Source organism: Arabidopsis thaliana, chromosome 5 (genome assembly GCF_000001735.4).
Source record: "Arabidopsis thaliana chromosome 5, partial sequence".
Classification (NCBI taxonomy): Eukaryota; Viridiplantae; Streptophyta; class Magnoliopsida; order Brassicales; family Brassicaceae; genus Arabidopsis; species Arabidopsis thaliana.
The window spans coordinates 22645004-22665517 of record NC_003076.8 but is presented as its reverse complement, the minus strand read 5'-3'; the positions used below and the strand labels follow the sequence as shown (position 1 = coordinate 22665517).

General features: G+C 36.4%; 5 protein-coding genes and 1 long non-coding RNA gene across 9 annotated transcripts; 4 read left to right on the top strand and 2 right to left on the bottom strand.

Annotated features, from left to right (window-relative positions):
* Window positions 1–418: 418 nt before the first annotated feature.
* Window positions 419–2986, bottom strand: AT5G55960 (transmembrane protein C9orf5 protein). The gene is made up of 2 exons (NM_124978.4): window positions 942–2986; window positions 419–851 (listed from the first exon to the last, which is right to left on the bottom strand). Exons 1-2 carry the CDS (start codon window positions 2790–2792, stop codon window positions 756–758), a joined length of 1947 nt encoding a protein of 648 aa, NP_568833.1. The 5' UTR covers window positions 2793–2986; the 3' UTR covers window positions 419–755.
* Window positions 2987–5012: 2026 nt separating this feature from the next.
* AT5G55950 (Nucleotide/sugar transporter family protein) lies at window positions 5013–7406 on the top strand. Of its 4 annotated transcripts, NM_124977.4 has the most exons (7): window positions 5013–5343; window positions 5560–5711; window positions 5797–6005; window positions 6084–6177; window positions 6276–6442; window positions 6529–6699; window positions 6783–7406. In NM_124977.4, exons 1-7 carry the CDS (start codon window positions 5265–5267, stop codon window positions 7105–7107), a joined length of 1197 nt encoding a protein of 398 aa, NP_200406.1. In that variant the 5' UTR covers window positions 5013–5264; the 3' UTR covers window positions 7108–7406. The 4 variants fall into 4 exon arrangements, with proteins under 4 accessions (NP_200406.1, NP_001332486.1, NP_001332488.1 ...); NM_001345172.1 differs by having other exon boundaries at window positions 5021–5343; window positions 6529–7406; NM_001345173.1 differs by having other exon boundaries at window positions 5024–5343; window positions 5560–6005.
* Window positions 7407–7433: 27 nt separating this feature from the next.
* Window positions 7434–9520, top strand: emb2731 (Uncharacterized protein family (UPF0172)). The gene is made up of 5 exons (NM_124976.4): window positions 7434–7845; window positions 8175–8321; window positions 8406–8465; window positions 8971–9137; window positions 9232–9520. The coding sequence occupies exons 1-5, from the start codon at window positions 7624–7626 to the stop codon at window positions 9260–9262; spliced, it is 627 nt and encodes a 208-aa protein (NP_568832.1). The 5' UTR covers window positions 7434–7623; the 3' UTR covers window positions 9263–9520.
* OPT1 (oligopeptide transporter 1) lies at window positions 9412–12803 on the bottom strand. Its single transcript, NM_124975.4, has 5 exons — window positions 12464–12803; window positions 11877–12334; window positions 11493–11590; window positions 10844–11416; window positions 9412–10762 (listed from the first exon to the last, which is right to left on the bottom strand). Exons 1-5 carry the CDS (start codon window positions 12528–12530, stop codon window positions 9691–9693), a joined length of 2268 nt encoding a protein of 755 aa, NP_200404.1. The 5' UTR covers window positions 12531–12803; the 3' UTR covers window positions 9412–9690.
* AT5G08425 lies at window positions 9701–9980 on the top strand. The gene has a single exon (NR_143077.1). It is a non-coding gene; the product is annotated as an other RNA (long non-coding RNA).
* A 3197-nt stretch (window positions 12804–16000) lies between the features above and the next one.
* Window positions 16001–20070, top strand: OLI2 (S-adenosyl-L-methionine-dependent methyltransferases superfamily protein). Its single transcript, NM_180596.2, has 16 exons — window positions 16001–16731; window positions 16821–16884; window positions 17000–17133; window positions 17229–17312; window positions 17395–17469; window positions 17573–17644; window positions 17733–17806; window positions 17948–18000; window positions 18107–18216; window positions 18419–18487; window positions 18573–18647; window positions 18745–18837; window positions 18925–19004; window positions 19090–19189; window positions 19303–19622; window positions 19728–20070. The coding sequence occupies exons 1-16, from the start codon at window positions 16135–16137 to the stop codon at window positions 19774–19776; spliced, it is 2049 nt and encodes a 682-aa protein (NP_850927.1). The 5' UTR covers window positions 16001–16134; the 3' UTR covers window positions 19777–20070.
* The last annotated feature ends 444 nt before the right edge of the window (window positions 20071–20514 follow it).

Genomic DNA, 20514 nt, shown 5'->3' with positions numbered 1-20514 from the left:
ATCACTCAACATTGACCAATTATTTATTTGTGGAAAGAAAGGAAAATCCAAAAAACAACATCAAATCATGACACGTCACACGAGCACAAGACACGTGGATTATTATTAGCTTGAAGTCGCATTATCAGTTTCTGTAACACGGCTCTGACCCGCTTCTTTGGTACTTCCGACATCACTTACACTTACGTACCCGTATTTATTATAATTTGATACTACTAGTTACTACAATTTACTGCACATACTCTTATTTGATTGGGCTTAGTTGTCATAATAACATCATTTGTATAAGCTAGAGATGGTTTGATTGGTATTGGGCTTTAAGCTCTCTTAACTACTGTATAACACCATTTGTTTTGTTTTGTTAAGTAAGAATATTTATATTTCATGTTTATAAACATATACTTTTACAAAAAAAATACAACAGATTATTAACATTTTCGTCAGCTCAACTCTAATTCAAATGCTAATTCCATAAGTTATTTGTAAAACCTAAAGTTTAAAAGAAAAACGAATATGGCAAAGAAATTTACAAGGTTTCCCAAAAGAATCAGAACTCATACAATAATACAACAGTGACAACAAGAAATTGAAATTTACTGCTACACATTTCTCTCCACACTATAAATTACAATCCACACAAAACACACACTTCAATCAACACTTGAGTCTCTCTACTAATCTACATGAATCTTCTTCCAAGACAAAGCAGCCACGGCAAAAGCACTTGAAGCTCCTATTAAAGAAACCAATAACAACTAATTGATCTTCTTTGGCTCATTCAGAACAAACTCTGCATACAGATCCTTCAAAGCAATCACCACCGTCGTTATCAACGGCCCCATTATCGCTCCCTGCAACAACAAAATACCCGAAAAAAACATTACAAAATCGCCAATTTTTGTTCCAAATTTCATAAAGACCCAATCCTTTAATTTTCTTACCTCTAGAGCAGAAGGAAACAGAGTGACTCCACCAATAATACTTAGTCCAGTAAGGTAAGCATTGGACCCAGGAATGTCATCTTGAATCTCTGAAGCACCATACTCCATTAGCACAAGATGAGTCACAGATAAAATCACTGCAACAATATATCTTCCTTCTAGCACGAGCTGCAAAGCCGCTGGGATTGTCGCGAACCAGTAAGGGAAAATCGGTAACAGAGCGCTGATGAAGGCAAGAACGGTTGACATGTAAAGGAAATGTATATTGTATAGTCTAAACAATAGCCAAGTGAGACATCCTTGGAAGAAGGCGATTTCCGCTGTTGCTAAAAGCACGCCGGATATCGCTAAGTCTAAGACTTCGACACATCTGTTTCTAGCGCTTGCGTTGATCGGGAGCATGTTCATGACTTGCTCAGTCACACCGCCTGATTCTGATGTGATAAGAATGTATAAAACCCAAATGAAAATCATTAGCTGAGAGATAAAGTTGAAAAACTCTGCTGCTCCTGAGATTATCAAGTTTCCAATAGAGAAAACGAACTTAGCACCGCCTCCAACAACCGATGCGCTGCTCGAGAAAACCCGTTGCGATACATCCATTCCTTTAACAGCAAAGCCTTTAGCTTTCTCTACTAAATCTTCTCTAGTGATAATAAGCTCCCTGAAGATCACATCAACCTCCGAGTATATCTGACTCCACTCTCGATTCTTAACCCGAGTCCTCAAACTCATGAGCTTCTCTGTATAAGGAGACGGAGTTATAAGCGCCGTGGAAGGCGTCGACGTGTTCTGAGGATGCCCGATCACAAAATGCTTAATCCCAGTGACTAACTCCGTCATATTATACTGCATTGCCAAACTATCAATCTGCTCAGAAACCGTTTCATAAAACTTCGTTGTATACATATCAACCATTCCCGGAACATCATTCTCATCCATCCATTGCTTGATCCCAATCTTCTCAGCGTAATTACTCTCTTCAACATGAGATTTCAGAGAATAAACAGCATCTTTCCCTTCAACACCAATCTTATACGAGAAGAAGATGACACCAGTCAAAGATCCAACAATCATGAGCACAATCAAACCAATAGCAACTATAGTATTCAATCTCGTCATTATCCCTCTAGTGAAATAAGCAGTGAAATGGCTTCTCCTAAAACTATTACTCCTCAGAGAAGAGACCGCAGAGAGAGACGAATCAACATTCTTGGAACTAAACAAAAACCCTAAAGAGAGAATGACAAGAGACCCAATTCCACCAATCCTCTCATAAGCAATGACAAAGACACCAAAAGAGACTAACCATTTAACCAGTTTAGAAAACCCAGTATCGTTCTTCTTCCTCGTTCTCTTAGGTTTCGATCTCCTAAGAAAAACCCTAAAGCAGACGTTTTTAATATCCACAATCGACCCGATGAAAACATTGAAGACAGAAACAGGAACAGCGAGAACAACTTCCGTAAGCCCTAATTTCAAAGGCTCGCTCCAGAAATCAACAAGGGTTTCTTGAATACCTCGTAAAGGAATCGAACAGAGAATCGCCCATTGAATCGGTCTTAGATACTCTTGTAATAGCTTTCCGACGAAATACAGAACACAAATGGCGAAAGCGAGACCAGCGTGAGCCATTGCTATGTACATAGCGAGACGGGCTTGGGAATCAACGGTTGATAAAGATGTTTTGCTTGATGATCCATCGCCGGAAGGTTTACGCGGTGGCGATGAAGAAGAAGAAGACGGAGGGTCTTGAGGTTTACGAGATGAAGCGGAACGAAACATCTCTTGCCACGCGAGATTTGTGGGGATCGATGATTTCGTCTCCGAATCGTACGGGACCAATTCCATCGATCAATCTCTGTCTCCCTCCAAGAGCCGATTTTTTGAAAATCTTTGAAAAGAAGGTTTTTTGTTTGTTTGGGGGTTTGTTTTGCCTTGAAGCTGTAAGAAGAAACAGAGAAAGAGATGTTTCAGATTTTTATTTATTTATTTATTTATTATTCTCAAATCTCAGATGATAATTGAATGTTTTATGATTGGGACATTAATGGAGGAGACAGAAAAGAGAAACTATCTTAGTTTAACTTTAAAATGACGGAAATGCCCTAACCGACGACTAATTGATGGGTCTATTCCTGGAATTAAAATCAGTAATTTGAGACATAATTTTTTTTATGAAACTTTATTGATGTTTTTGCTATAAGTAAATTAGACCGATACAAATTGTCAACTAAAAGAATGTCACATGCCTAGAACATGCATGACACAACAAAGCCAGATAATTAACGCAAGTCACAAACTCACAATCTAACACGTTCTCCTGTCTCTGTGATTATTGTAAGATCGACAGATTTATTTCTTCTATTCCAAAACAAGCACTCGATTAATATTTACTTACACGTGATTACCATTTTCTTACTATTTTATTTTATGGCACGAAGTTCCATTTCTTGATTATAAATTTTTAATATTACCGTACCAGAACGTTGACCCAAGTTTTCTATCAGGAAATTTGTTAGGAAATGACAAATTAGTGCTTGATATCATGCATGAATCATGATCAAAAGTTGGCCCCATGTTTTTAAAAACATGGGCTAAAATTTTGGGAAAAAATTAACGAAAAAAAGATTGATGAAATAATTCTGTCAAGTACATAATAAATTCATAATACGAGAATTACGTGAATAACCTAAATTTTGTATCAACATTATTAAAAAAAATAGTGTAGAGTTTCATAAATTAATAAAATAATTTAAATTCAAACTCTAATTAAATCTAACCTCTAGACTTTAAAATCTTAACTATAAATCCGTAATGCATGGAAACATTAATTCTTCTGTAAAACAATAAACAAAACAAAATGGTCAATTGTTTAGAAAGTTCAGTATTTTAGTTAGATGAAAAAGATTTACAATAATAATTGTGTGATTTATTGAGTAATGATCGGGTTTATTCACCAGCCATCAGGCGGCTGATCGGGCCAGTTAACTAACATAAGGTCTGAATAAAAATGGGCCGAATCAATAAGGCTCGTCAATCTCAGTCTTGTGCTACATGTATTTTCACTTCTTCCACTTCCAAGTTCAAACAAATTTCGCCAAAATGGGATTACCTTTATGAACCAAAAGACGACCAGGGGACCTGACTTTATCGGTGTTAATGTTTCAATCATACTAAAATCGACAGAAATTAAAGTAGTGGATCCACAAATCTTACATTTTTATTAGAATAAGAAGTTTACTTATACAAAGAGATGATGACGTGGCCATGCAAGCTTTTTGTTTTATTACGTAGGCCCTCGGCTCCAAAAGTTTGTTGAGACTTCGAAATCTTGGAATTAAAGCTTCTCGTTTTCGAGGTCAAGCGTACATGTTAAGTCATTTTTATTCGTAAAGTGATAATAAGCTTTTTAAGTATCATCAACTTTCATCACTTATACATAAAATTCATTTAATTTACTCTTTATACGTATGACACTTAACCAAAGCTTTTGCTATTTAATCATTTGGCTAACTAACACTTCTTTCTTTCTTTCTTTTGGTAGGTTGCGGAACTAATTAACGCTACTCTTTCAAAGTTAATTTTTTTTACTGATAGTGTTATGTTTCCACAACAGTATGTTGCGTGAGGTGACGTCTATATGCTTATGACTATAAGCTAGCAGCTTAAACTATGTACAAAAATGTACAATGTCATTATTGTGATCACAAAATTGGTAGTTAGTTAATGTCATATATATATATATATATATATGTGTGTGTTTTAATTTTGTTAGGTACAGAGGCACTCTTGTAAATAAAAACTACCACTAAAATCTGAATGTTTTGTGCATTAAAAAAGAAAGAAAGATAAAACCTCGTACCGATCTGAATAATTTTTTATCAATGAAGTCACAATTTTGTACGTTGATGAAGTCAACACGTGGCAAATTACAAACTCGACAATTTCCTCAAGAGAAACAAAAAAAATCCCTGAAAAATTCCTCAAAATTTTCTTAATTTTCGAGATAAATTGATTTAAAATAAAATAAAACAGAAAGATACGCAATGAAACTGCGTTTTCAAGCAAACTGCTAAATTTCTATCTTTTTTTCTCTCTCTCTCTCTCTCTATAAGGGCTCTGCTTCTTGTACAACAGCCGAAACAATTATACCATGACATTAAAATCCAGATTTTTTTCAGTCATTTTCGTATTATTTGTTTAAAAGTAAAGTTTTTCTTCCATCAAAATGGAAAATGTGATCTGGTTTTTTTCTTAGAAGATATTAAAACAATCGGAGAGAGGATTGCAAATTTTTTATTTTTGTTAATTTGCTGTGTGATGGGTCTGGTTGATTCTTTGTTAGGAAAAGATGCAAGAAAATTTCTCAAAAGGAAAGATAGTGATGCTGCAGAAGCAGGTACGTCATTATTATAACAACAATTCATGAATCTGCCTCCATATTCTTCATTTGATTTGCCTCATCATAATTCAGATTTCTCATGATCAAAAATGATGCTTTATTTATTCCCACGTTGTCTCTGTTCTTCACCGTTTAAGTTAAATGGTTTTGATCGGATCTTTAATGGTTTTGATCGGACCTTTAGGCTTTTTTGATCTGTTTGTGAATTTGTAGGACGAGCTTTGGAAGAACTCAGAAGTTCTTTGTACAATGAGCTTAAAACATCAGAAGGAGCTAAAAGGCAACAACAGAGATTTTGTGGCCCTGTTGTTGCAATGTCCTTTAATTTCGTTGTTGCTGTTGGAATCATCCTTGCCAATAAATTAGTAATTTGGTTTCTTCAATCTCAAATTCTTCTTTCTCTTTTTTTTATTTACCATGTGAATGTAATTGTAAGGTTGAATTGTGCAGGTGATGGGAAGAGTTGGATTCAATTTCCCAATCTTTCTAACATTGATTCATTATACCGTGGCTTGGATTCTTTTAGCTTTCTTCAAGTCTCTCTCTTTGCTTCCAATGTCTCCTCCATCAAAGACAACACCTTTCTCATCTCTTTTCTCTCTTGGAGCTGTCATGGCCTTTGCTTCTGGACTCGCTAATACCAGTCTCAAACACAATAGGTTCATAGCTCAATCGCTAAAGTTTGAATCAAGATTCATAGCTTAAGCTTGAAAGCTTTTGTTCTTCTTTGTTTCCAGCGTTGGATTCTATCAAATGGCTAAGATCGCAGTTACACCAACGATTGTTCTTGCCGAGTTTGTTCTCTTCAAGAAAACCATTTCTTCCACAAAGGTTTCGCTTATATCTTTTATGACATGTCAACAAAACAATCAAGAATTCATTACATGTTTTTGGTGCTTACTCTGTTTTTGCAATTTGTCCTCTTACAGGTCATGGCATTAGCTGTAGTATCTCTAGGTGTGGCAATCGCGACAGTGACGGATCTAGAATTTAATTTGTTTGGTGCATTAGTTGCTGTTGCTTGGATTATTCCAAGTGCCATTAACAAAATACTCTGGTCTAATCTTCAGCAACAAGCTAATTGGACTGCCCTAGCGTAAGAAATAAGAATCTCTCTCTTTTACTTTTACTTGAGGTGTAAGCAATACAAGTCTCTTAAAATAAAGGCTTTATTGAATGTAGATTGATGTGGAAGACAACACCGTTTACTGTCTTCTTCTTGTTGGCTCTCATGCCATGGCTTGACCCACCTGGAGTTTTGCTTTTCAAATGGGATTTAACTAACTCTTCCGCAATCCTCATCTCGGCTCTTCTCGGCTTTCTTCTCCAATGGTCTGGTGCACTCGCTCTCGGGTTAGTCTTTTTGTTCTCTTGCTTTGGTTGGAAGTTCAGTCTTGAGGTTATAAAATGCTAACTAAATTTGTTGTTTCTTACAGGGCAACATCAGCAACATCTCATGTAGTATTAGGGCAATTCAAGACATGTGTGATCTTGCTTGGAGGTTACGTTATCTTCGGCTCTGACCCTGGTTTCATCAGCATCTGCGGCGCTATCGCAGCTCTTGGAGGCATGTCTGTCTACACGTGGCTCAATCTTCCGGGGAAATCCATCGATCACATGTCAAACAAGCAGCTGCCAAAGCAAAACGTCACCGTTTCAAAACCTAAAGCCGAGGCTGACGACGGAGGAGGAGAGACCGGAGTAACCGTAGTTTCTGTTGACCCACTTCTCTCCAAGACGATAACTGCAAATATCGTATAGTTTTACAATTTGATTAGATTGCCAAAGAGAAAAAAAATGAGTTTTACTTTTTCTTCTTCAGGTTTTAGTTTGTAAAATTGGTTCAGTTTTGATATCAAATTAGTGTAGTAAAGTATACTAATAAAAATATTTTGATATCATAATGTGACAAGAGGGCTTGGTGGGTTTATTTGTACGATAATGAAATAGATGGTGTAGTTTAGAAGTAATGTAAAACTTGATGTGTATTTTTTTTTTTGTCGTCACTTGATGTGTATTATGAGGTGCAATTAGTAAATATAATAAACCTTTTTGACTTTTTCTATAATTTCAAAAACTTTAATGTAGTAAAGTGAAAACTTGTGGGGAATAGGGTTTTCGGTGATAAAATCGGGCTGACCCGAACCCGGTTTAGTGCGAGATTCCACTGTCCGTCGTTAACAAAGGAGCTAAATCTCAGAACGATTTCTCGATTTGCTTTTGCGACATTATAATTTTCCTTTCAATTGACTCAGTGAGTCGCCGATCGAGTTAGAAATGGGAATGGGAAGTAACGGAGAATTGAAGTATGAGATCTCCCAGAACGCGTACATCAAACTCGTTCTTCACTCGCTGCGACACAAGACGGCGGCGGTCAACGGAGTCCTCGTCGGTAGAATCAGCCCTAAGGACGACGGAGTTGTAGAGATCTCAGATTCTGTGCCGCTCTTTCACTCTAACCTCGCTCTCCTTCCTCCTCTCGAGATCTCCCTCATCATGGTTCGTATCTCTTCTTATTCGAATCGATTTGATTTTACGAGCTTTGAAATTGAATTTTGAAAGAGATTATGATCTGATTGCATTGGTATGTATATTGAATTACGAATTCTGGAAATTTTTAGTTCGTGTACTAAGCTTGAGCTGCATATGTTATTATTAGCTTGTTCTTAGTTTTCTATATGTTTGCTTGATTCTCAGTGAAGTCTTATTGTTGTTTCTATATTAACATAGAAATTTCAGATCTTTATGTGTTTGTTCTGTAGCTTTGTTTGTACCTATATCCTTTAAAGAAAAACTTACGGATTCAGGTATATTTTTTGTTGTGGTAGATAGAGGAGCATTATGTGGCTCAAGGTTTAAGTATTGTTGGATACTTTCATGCAAACGAGAGGTTTGATGACGTTGAGCTCTGTGGTGTGGCTAAAAACATTGGTGATCACATTTCTCGCTATTTCCCTCAGGCACCAATTCTCTTGGTAATTAAATGTCTTATCCTTTACTTTCAAATGCAGCATTTTCGTTTAACTATCTTATGTTTTGTCCCTTTATGCTGTTTGTAGTTGAACAACAAAAAGCTTGAAGCCTTATCAAAGGGTAAAGAGCGAAGCCCTGTGATGCAGGTTGGTATTTCTAATCATGAAAATGCTTTGAAAAGCTTAGGAGAATATGAATATGAGATTGAGAAGTTAGTCAATTTAGTATTTAATATATATCAAGGCCACTCTACACCAGTATAGCTTCTTGGTATTTGAAAATATGGTTTTGGTATATTGTTATGCTCAATATAAGATCAAGAGAAAATAGTGAAAGACTGAGACACTCAAATTTTGTTGTATATGCTAATTTATGGTTACTCCAGGCTCTTGTCTCAACTTTGCATCCTAAGCAAATACTGTAAATTTATAAGATATACATGACTATACTAGCTAATTAAAGTTCACACTGTTTGCTTGAATTGTGCTACCAACCTTCTTGACACCAAGCTTATATGGTCTATGTAATAAACCCTTTCTCGCCCTTTTCTTTTGGTACTTTCTGCTTGATGCAGTTTCTCTGCAGCTGTTAAACTCCTATTTGTCACTTTTTACGGATTTAGTGATAGTGTATGTTGTATGTATATGCTAGCTCTGTGTGAAGGATGCTTCTAAGAACTGGAGAGTAGTTGGAGCAGATGGAGGAAGCAAGCTACTCTTAAAAGAGCCATCGGCCAATGTAGTTTTGTCAGATTACATTTCATCTGAGAAATGGAAGGACGTCACAGATGTTGATGATCATCTTGATGATGTAACAAAGTAAGTTAAATACACGAACTGAAACAAAAAAAAAGAAGCTAGAACCTTTATGTACCAGATGGTAATATCTCACTCATATTCACTGTAATTGCAGGGACTGGCTAAACCCTGGACTTTTCAACTGAAGATGGGTATGCGACATAGCTAAACTAGACTTTTGCTTTCATCATCTTCTGTCGAAAAACAAAAAAGTTCTCGGAGACCATTGTTTAAAATTTCCCTTGAATCTTGTTAAAGTATTATCCAGCTATGCAACAGAGCTCAAATTACTTTTAATTGGTACACATCTTAAACCTTAGTTATATCATTTGAATGATATCTTTTGGAGCTTGTTACATTTTGATTATATAGTTGGAATGAAGAAAGCTCTACTTTATTTGGCTACTGTTCTTATACTTACAAAGGGAATAGTTAAATACTGAAGAACATGAAACCAAATCTAGTGCTTTACATTGTTTGAGTCCCTTAACTTGGAGGGTTTTACACAGATATAAGGTTACCGAAGCCATCAACAGTTACCCCTTTCAGGACAACGTTGCATCTACTTCAATTCTTAAAACACGGGACAACCTTCAACAACAACACCTTTGGCTAGAGGGCAATGCGCTAGAGGGCAATGGTCTGAATTCTCAAGCCCCCACCAATCAGGTAAGCTTATATCATTGTTCTGGAATGCGAAGAATATCAACACTCCCATAATCGCAGTACCTGCATCAAGCGCCGCAGAGAGGATGTAATTGTGCCTCGCCCACCAAGTTTTGAACCTCCTGAAGATGTAGTAGTTGAACACAACCCCAACGATGGCCCAGGACCAGTAATGCACAGCCTTAGCTTGTGGCATGGCGCTTACTGCAGAGAAGATCAAGGGAACATGGATCTGTTTTAGCCATTTCTTCTCTGGGAACTTCTTCGATAGGTACCAGAAGGGAACTGGAGCGAGGAGACCGATAAGGAAGAACCAGTTCATCCCGGGATAGATACCTTCTTTGGTAAACATTCTCCCTGGACCAATCACTCCCCATATGATTGATGCATTGTAGAACACTTCATCTCCAGGACAAGTCCATGGACTACCCACCGGGAGCAAATCGACATTACATATGTTCTCGACGGATGTAATGAGCCACCAGGTTGTTCCGAAGCAGACAGTTGATGCAACCACAGTTGCAACAAGCTGGACGATGAACATTGATCTTGGAGGAATCTTCATGTAGTGACCAAGCTTGAAGTCTCCTACAAAGTACAAGGCTTGAGACATACTGATGTATCCGTATGTCTTGAAAGCGACATTGGCTAGTGGCTTTCCTGGGTATAAGTACCCGATGATCAGTTCTGTTATAACGTTAAGACCCATTTGCTGGTTAGTAGTTGCTTGGATAACTCCGATAGGTAATGTGAAGAACAAAGCGATGGCGCAAGCGAGTATAAGTCCCCACCATGGGAGCTGAAGCTGTTTGTCAAAGCCCTCGCAAGCATAGAGTGCGAAAGCAAAGGAAATAACTAGAACTGCGATGAACCACCATTGAGGTACTGATTGATAATTCTTCTTCATCAATCTCGAATGCACGTCACCGTACTTGTCCTTTGTTGCTGTCTTTGCCTTCTTCCACATTCCCCATATAAACCTTAAGATACAAACACAAAAGAAGCTTAGAGAGAGTCATCATAGAAAATAAGCTATTCAAAAGATGTTGGAAGGTCCTTACTTTCCATCATAGAGGGCAACATGAGAGATGGTAGCGCAAAGAGAACCAAAGCTGAGTCCATAGAGCAACGCGAACATCACACTCAAATAGAGCTTGCTGTAACCGTTGTAAGCGTCTAGATTGATATCGAAATTCTTCTCATTGAGGATACGGGTAATGTTATAGGTGTGTCCAGTCTGATCAAAGGTGTGTGAAGTATAGAACGGAAACTTCTGAGCATCATAAGCATTAGTCCAGTAGAAGATAGGTAGAACAATGTATAAAAAGATGAAGAATCCTCCAAAGAAATTGGCAATGGCGAAGAATGGTACAGCCAACGGACTGCCTAAGAAACCAGCAACTGTGGACCAGTCAAGACCGAACGAACCAATACCTAAACCCTTGAGCCCAGAACCGACAATCTGAGCGGTCACTGAGCTTTTCCAAATCCAGCAAACAAATGAAATTGCGGAAATGGAAGGGAAAAGGTAGCCGGGGATTATGTAGTAAGCAAAGCTCACACAGAAGACAATGATGAAGAATCTAAACCTTGTTTGTTGCCCTTTTTGTAGATCCTCCTTCTCATGTAAAGCTCTGTTACATAGCCAAAATCAAAACTTGGCTTAAGAGAAAGCAATAAGAGTCACATATATGGGTCATTGAAACGAACCTAAAGAGTGAGACTTGAACCAAATTTGACGGCCACCACATATACGGTGAATCCACAAGGAACTTCCTGAAGATTCCAGCCCATCCATATCCCAACAACTGCAAAAGAAATGATTGTTAAAGTCTTAAAGATCACAAATCGTTAAAAATATTTGTTTCTTAGGCCATAGTTCTAGTATTTAAATGACTATTACCCACAACAACAAAATGAATATAATAATTTGTAAATGTATAAAATGCGAGAAAAATAATAATCAGTAATCATAAAGATTGAAGAACGTAATCAAGAAGATAATAGCTTTTTTTTTTTGTGTAGCTACTGTTATATCCACCCATTATAAAAACAAAAAGACAATAAAACTTAAGACATGTAAAAACTATATACCTGAGTGGTTTGAGTGAGCAACATGGCGGCGGCGACATTAAGTTGACGATTATAAAACGCTTTAACAATGGTAATAATACTGGTGGCGTAAACTCCACCAGCTCCGGTGTTAGCAAATATTGTAATAAGAACATGTTCCTTCATATTGAACGGACCAGGGTTAAAAGACCACGACCAATTCGTCCCGGGAAACCCAAATTTCTTTGTCGGTAGCGTCTTTGCCATGAGTTTCCCTAGCGGAAGGGTCACGATCTGTGCCGCAACTGAAGATACCCAAAGCTGGTTCGACCGGAAACCAAAGAACTGGTTCACGAAGGCAAGCAATATGCAAGAGAAAAGTCCAAGAGTCCATGTTCGAAACGTTAGCACCGGTAGTGTTGGATCGTCGGTTATCGGTACCGTTAACCGGACTTCTTCAATCGGATTATCATTCTCCTCCTCCAACACCTCTTCTTCTCCTGCACGTTAAAATTCAATCCAAACACACACTCTTAAACCAACCAACCATAAACGACTAGAAGATTTAAAGAATCGAAACAAAACCGGGATAAACCGAAATAAACCGAAGGAACATAGAGATACATTACCATTGATGACGATCTTGGACTCGTGAGAGTCATCGGAGGGTTTATGTTCGTCGAAAACGCTCGTCATTGTTTTGTCTTCAAGCTCCTTTTTTCCGTCCTTCACGATGGTTTCGTTTAGAAACCGAGGTTGTCTCCGGCGACGGTGACCGGATTTTCTAGCCCTCGGTAACCAGTCGGAATTTTAGAAAAGAAGCCTGAAGATTAAAGATTACGATAACGTTTTTAGCCTAGAAGCATTTGTTCATGAATTTGACTTCATATATAGACTTTCGACACAAAAAAAATGGATGTCAATAAAAAAAAATACAGACTTTAGACAATTTACACCACATGAATTTTGGTTTTTACCGTTTTACTATTATTAAGGTTAAGGAGACCGTTAAATAAGGATCCGTTTTCTTTGGTTTTTTTTTTTTTGGTCAACATTCTTTCAAAAGTATTGACTCAACAAGAATAACTAATTCAGAATTTTGTAAACTGTATTGGAATCTTGAAAGCGGACAACTCAAGATTCTGTATATACTGTATTTAATTAGTATCTTAATTGAATCCTATAGACTGGAATCTTATCAAAGTACCTCTTCTTTTGCACATGAAGAAGAACAAAAAAATAAAATGGAAATAATTGTGATGATACAAAAAAGAAGTAAAGATAATGATGACATATACTAAAAATGTATGTAGCTGGTCCCGATAATTAAGAAGTTAAGACGTATCGAAATCTAATATGCTTGAAACATGCCATGGTCATGTCAATTACGTTTGCTAGTGATATTTGAAGACTGAATTGGGTCATTGGTTCAGCTATATTTCAACAATTCAGATTTCGTTAAAAATAAACTAACAAGTAGAATAAAAAGGTTATCTATCTACTTACTAAAACCAGCATTTAGGTTTAGTGGCTTTCTTGTTCAATTATCTGCGTATTCCATATTCAACTTAAATTTTTCGTTGCCAATTCATCACCATATTGAAGTACTGTATCATGCTATTAAGTTTAAACAATATTTTGTAGACCGACTTTTAAAATACAACAAAATTGAATTAAAAATGGATTAGAAAGTCCTAACTAATTATATAAGATAGTCCAGATGGAAGAACTCAATTCGATCTGAGTTTTAGTAAAGTAATTTAATGAATCGTAAATCTTAAAAATCATGAAAAATCACTTGCAAGAAAGTGAGAAACAACCTATGGACCACAATAACAAGAATTTGTCGTAAAACAAAGAAAAGGTTTTAAGTTTTGTTGGAAACTTACTTGGTCAATTCTACTCGTGGTAATGTGGTGGACAAGCCTTAAATCGCGATTACAAGCTTAGAGAATGTTGTAAAGAAATACTCCAAGAAGATGGCATATTTATAGGACGAGAAGAACAAAAATAAAAAAATTTGGATATCCATCGCAGTTATTACAGATTCTTTATTTCTATAAATAGATTCCTAAATCGTTGCGTTTTGATTCTATATTCTATTTTTGTAAATTAAAAGTCCATGCATGGTTAGATATTGCACTGTCGTCTAGGTTCATTTTTACGTTTCTATTGCCAGCTCTAACGATTTTGACTGTGATTCATCTTTAATTAGATAATTAAGATCTATTGCCAGCTAGCTCTATTGCCATATTAATTACATAATTATCTCTAAGACTAAAAGATCATGTTCTGATGAAACTTGTCAACTTGACATGTCTCTAACTGCCAAAACTTATGAATTTAATGTACGTAGAACTTTTTAATATTGACTCCGATGACTTATTTGATGTTTGAAATCATGTGTAACAACTTTTGGCTCGATAGGCCTAATATATTTATTAGCTTTTCACAACCAGATTCTTGAATGAGACTTTTCTAGCCGTCATGTGAAAATGATGTAGCTAATAAATGGTCTTCTTTTTTTATGAATAACACCGACTCAAAGGTAATTTCAATGAGAAAAATATGAGCATTTTAGGTATGTCCTCAAACAAATTAAAACTGTATTCAAATAATTGATCATCTTGCTACATTATATAATAGAGGTGGTGATCAAACATCATAGCATAGTCATATTGTTAAGATGTCTCAAACATCGTCGCATTAGGTCTGAATCGGCAGGGCCGGTCCATATACTAATAAGTAATAACCAAATGTTATGAACTACGCGAGTGTAAATAACATAAGATGTTAAAATGGTTGGTGAACGTGCATTAAATTGTTCTACTGAACGCGTTATTGGTTTTAAGCATGTCGATATTTGTAGAGATTGTAATATGTTGTACGTATTAGAGATTAATATAAACGCGTTATTGATATGTATATTACATTTGATATCATGCGTTTGCGGACAAATAAATATCTTTATTATATACATCATATCGTCACATGTAATGTGTCACTATATATAATAGAAAAGAAATCAACTTAAATGATTGTAGTCCAATCCCCCTATATAGTCGTATATATCTCATCGGTCAAGACACATATGACATAACCAATTTTTAGTTTGAGTGTTCTACATGCACGCATGTATTCAACGAATGGGTTAAACGTTAACTCGTTCTCGTAAGATTATTTTTACATAAAACAGTGAATCTTTTTATTGGTAAATATACATAAAACTGATAATAGTAATAATCTAATTTAGCAACTAGTTTATCCTCAGAATCATTAGATACGTTACTGATCTATTATGATTGCTTAGTGATTAGATAGAGCCGATATCAACTCAGTTTGTACGCACAAGACAGAAGACTAATGAATAATGACAATATATATTCTCGACCCATTTCACACAATGCTAGTACAAGATAAGGTGCTTTCGTGTCATAGAGATTTTGACAAATTGATTATAACTTCCGTTGACTGATGGGAGCGAAATTGACAAAACCATTAACAGATTATGAGCAAGTTCTCAAGATTTTTTAGTTTTCTTTCTCTCTCGGTCCCAAAAGAAAAGATGACAATAGCTAGCATCAACTTGTTAGAAAAAGACGATGAACAAGTTTGAGAATTGGACCACTGAAAATCCAATTTCCACCCAACCAATTATTCTACTATTAGTGGAAAAACGTGGTCAACCATCTTTGTCAACTTCGCCAATATGCTTTTCAACTTCTTAATTAATGCCTCAAATCTCGGAACTACATTTTGTCACAACGCTAAAGATAAAAGAGAACTAAAAGTAGAAAAACAAGAGTTTGTGAAAGTTTACAAGTTTTTTTTGTAGAGAGAATTTTAACCGTGTTAATGTTTTGTTCCAAATGTTTTTGTTTGTTTTGGAAAAACAAAAATTTGGTTGTTTTTATTTCACAAGTTCAAGAGCACGCTTGTACCAACAAGATCGATGATCGTGTTGTTTCGATTCGTGTCGAAGTTGACACCGTTTCGTTGTCTTGTTTATTGATCGAGACATATTTGTTTTTGGTTGTGGAACAAAATTTTAAAGTATATTGCGTGTTCACACTAGTTTGAAAGTTGTGTGCGTATGAATAAACATATCGAATAATCAATAACAAGGCACCATATAGTTATTGGGCTCAATTTGTTTTAAATTGGGCCGATAATTATTTAGGCAAAAGCCCAATAATAGACACCAGTCAAATATACCTTTGTGTACTCCAACAATCATCATCTTCTACTTCTTCTCTTAAACCCTGGCCGCGCGAGAAAACCCTAATTCAAACCTGTAGCCATGCCTGCCCTCACTCGTAACAAGAAGAAGGCTGCGACGAAATCGATAACCCCTCCAACGAAGCAGCTTACCAAATCCAAAACCCCTCCAATGAAACCCCAAACTTCAATGTTGAAGAAAGGAGCGAAATCTCAGAACAAACCTCCATTGAAGAAGCAGAAGAAGGAAGTTGTGGAGGAAGAGCCTCTAGAAGATTACGAAGTTACCGATGATTCTGATGAAGATGACGAAGTTTCCGATGGTTCTGATGAAGATGATATTTCTCCAGCTGTGGAATCAGAAGAGATTGATGAATCTGATGATGGAGAGAACGGGTCTAATCAGTTATTCTCTGATGATGAGGAAGAGAACGATGAAGAGACTTTGGGTGACGATTTTCTAGAAGGTAGCGGCGATGAAGATGAGGAAGGATCTTTAGATGCGGATTCGGATGCTGACTCTGACGACGACGATATTGTGGCGAAATCTGATGCTATTGATAGAGACTTAGCAATGCAGAAGAAAGATGCTGCTGCTGAACTGGAGGATTTTATCAAGCAAGATGATGTACATGATGAAGAACCTGAACATGATGCGTTTAGGCTACCAACTGAAGAGGTAACATTTTTTTCATGTGTAATACTTACTCTGTTTGATTTTGGTTTTAGCATATATCTAACTGTTGTTGTTATCTTTCATTTGTCCAGGAGCTTGAAGAAGAAGCTCGTGGTCCACCAGATCTTCCTCTACTTAAGACTAGAATTGAAGAGAGTTAGTAACATTTCCAAATTTTGTTGCTTTATTACTGTTGAAATGTTGGTGTGATGGTATTTATCTAGGTTGGTTTGGATTGGTGTTCTAATTGTTGATTCATTTAACATTTCAGTTGTTAGAGCTCTTAAAAATTTTAAGGCTTTCAGGCCAAAAGACACCACGAGGAAAGCTTGTGTTGAACAGCTCAAAGCTGATCTCGGTTCTTATTATGGTTATAACAGTTTTCTTATTGGAACTTTGGTTGAGGTGAGACTCTCTAGTTTCTTTCCTTTGATATAGTATGGATAGGATGTTGCTGATATTCTTTACTTATGGATGTTGAATTGGGATTTCTCTTGCAGATGTTTCCTCCTGGTGAACTTATGGAACTTATTGAAGCTTTTGAAAAGCAAAGGCCTACGTCCATCCGAACTAACACACTTAAGGTGAACTTGGTTGTGACTTACTGGGTTGTAGCTTATGACTTTCAAGTTCTGCAATTTCATGGTGATGTATGTTTTGCTTTAGACTCGAAGACGGGATCTTGCTGATGTACTTTTGAACAGAGGAGTCAATCTAGACCCATTAAGCAAGTGGTCTAAAGTAAGTAGTTTGTTCTTACTATTTTCTATTCTGTCAGTCCTATTTTTATGAATCTTCTATTGTTGATCTGTCCTAAGTCTTATTTACTGATGTCCTACTGCAGGTTGGACTTGTTATTTATGATTCACAAGTCCCAATTGGTGCAACTCCTGAATATCTGGCTGGGTACTACATGGTAAGTGATCTTCTGATGTCTTTCCCTTTTCTTCACCTTTATGGAATGCAATTGTTTGCTTAAGTCTCTCTACTTGGTGTATTTGCAGCTTCAAGGTGCTAGTTCGTTTTTGCCAGTGATGGCCCTTGCCCCTCGAGAGAATGAGCGGATTGTGGATGTAGCGTAAGTTATCATCATCTACTCATCTACTAAACAATCGCTGCAGCTAAAAAGCGTTTGACCTTGTTGGCGTGTGATGATTCCAATTCTAGTGTTTGACTGTTTTGTTGTGTGAGTTTATAACAAGATTTTATATCGATGCAGTGCTGCTCCTGGTGGTAAAACAACTTATATCGCCGCTCTAATGAAAAATACGGGTATGTCTTCATTGGTTTCTCTTGCTTCTTATCCCCATATTCTATTTGGCTGTCGTATGTTTTTTTTTTTTGGTTTAAGTAATGTTTATAATGATGCTATTACCAGGCTTAATATATGCGAATGAGATGAAAGTACCTAGGCTTAAGTCGCTAACTGCCAATCTGCATCGTATGGGGGTCACAAATACCATAGTTTGTAACTATGATGGAAGAGAGGTTAGCTTCTTGAACATTGATTTTTCTGTTGAATTTCTGCTACCTGTTCACAAAATGTTAAAAACCCCGTAACATCTACTTGAATTCACACTACTGAAATGACTGGAATTATAAAATTTGATCTGGTTAATTTTGCTCAACATGCTGCCCAGTTTTATTTTCTTGCACTTATTCTTTATTTCGTTATCTTTGCTGCTGTCAGCTACCCAAGGTTTTAGGTCAGAACACGGTTGATAGAGTATTGTTGGATGCGCCTTGCAGTGGGACTGGAGTAAGGAACTTCGAACTTACTCTCTGTTAAACTGTAGTTAAGTTTTAGATCCTTGTTACTAAATCTCCTCTGCTACCCAATACAGATTATATCAAAAGATGAATCAGTTAAAATAACGAAAACCATGGATGAGATAAAGAAATTTGCTCACTTGCAAAAGGTATGGCAGTACCTTCTTAAATAACTTCTATTATATCTGAACAGACCAATTTTCATTCTTAAACACATGCTAAGTTAACCCTTTTTTGTTCATGAAGCAACTTCTACTCGCTGCTATTGATATGGTGGATGCCAATTCCAAAACCGGTGGATATATAGTTTATTCAACATGTTCAATTATGGTTACTGAGGTTAGTTAACTGATAATTTCCCCCATAATTTTCTTCTTTGTATTTGATTCATCCTAATTTTTCTTTATGTATGAAAAAATTGTGCAGAATGAAGCCGTCATTGACTATGCCCTCAAAAAGAGGGATGTTAAACTCGTTACGTGTGGTCTCGATTTTGGCAGAAAAGGGTAATGCACAAGTTTTTCATCTGAGGGATATTTAAAGGAACATTAAATAATGTCTCTAACTCTTTGTCCTTCTTCTCTTCATCAGATTTACCAGATTTAGAGAACACCGGTTTCAGCCATCTTTGGACAAGACTAGACGTTTCTATCCTCATGTACACAACATGGACGGATTTTTTGTGGCAAAGGTACTCACTTTTGGCCATTGTAATCGATCAACCATGCACTTGTCAATACTCTAATAGTTGATATAATCCACACAATTTGATGTAATGCTCTTGTGTTCTTTTTCTTTATACAGCTGAAGAAAATGAGCAACGTGAAGCAATCTTCAGAAGAAGGTGATGATGATGCGGTAGAAACTGTAGAGCAAGCTGAAGTGTCTAGTGATGATGATGATGAAGCTGAGGCCATTGAAGAGACGGAGAAGCCTTCTGTTCCCGTTAGGCAACCTAAGGAAAGAAAAGAAAAAAAGAACAAGGAAAAACTTGCAAAATCAAAGGAGGACAAGAGAGGTAAAAAGGATAAGAAATCAAAATCTGAAAATGTGGAAGAGCCATCTAAACCAAGGAAGCAAAAGAAGAAGAGACGGGAATGGAAGAACGAAATAGCTCAAGCTAGGTATATAAATATCTATCCCCATCCATGAACTGAGAGAACAAAATGCTTTAGACTTGTCTTTTATATATAGTTGCTTGACAATGATTTGTATAATCACGTTTGCAGGGAAGAGAAAAGAATAGCCATGCGGGAGAAGGCGAAGGAGGAGAAGTAATGATGATTCAGTGTTTTTTCATCAAAGAGAAGAAAAAACATTTGCGAAAACGTTATCATCTATGGTTATAGTAGGCTTGTGCCATATATTGGCTTTCTTGTTTTTGTTTATTCACGACGAGATTTGTGCAACGTTAAAAGCACCCAGAGTGAGCACTCTGTTGGACTCCGTGGGCAGACCACCTTAAATGTCCAAAAGTTTTGTTTCAGAAAAAAATCTTTTAAGAGAATCAAAGTTAAGTTGTGTTCTTGAGCCGATCACTAAATTGCTGTTATTTTTACTCAAGAACCAAACTAGGGGTGGCCAAAAAAAAAACTATAACTACTAACCTAAATATTTTTTATTTCGAAAAACCCAACATTTTTTAACCTAAATGTAGTTGGAACAAACCGAAATGAATATACTAAATTTTGTTAATTTTAAGTTCAAATGATTAATTATCAACTTTTTAATTAATTTGTTAATTCATCACTTCATATGTTGGAATTGACTCAAACCAAACTATATCAAACCATAATTGTATGAAACCAAACAAAATATATGAAATTGAAAGGCTCAGAATTGTTTCAGTTTAGTTTTTCTTATTTTTCAGAGAACTGTTTTTTAAAAAAAATTAGGGATTTGGCAGTGAGCTGTTGATTGGTTGTAAGAAGTTAGAGAGAGAGATTGAGAAACTCTCACACCAAAGTGGGACTTGTGTTGGAGAACATGACAACCCATTCTTCATCTATCTTTGTC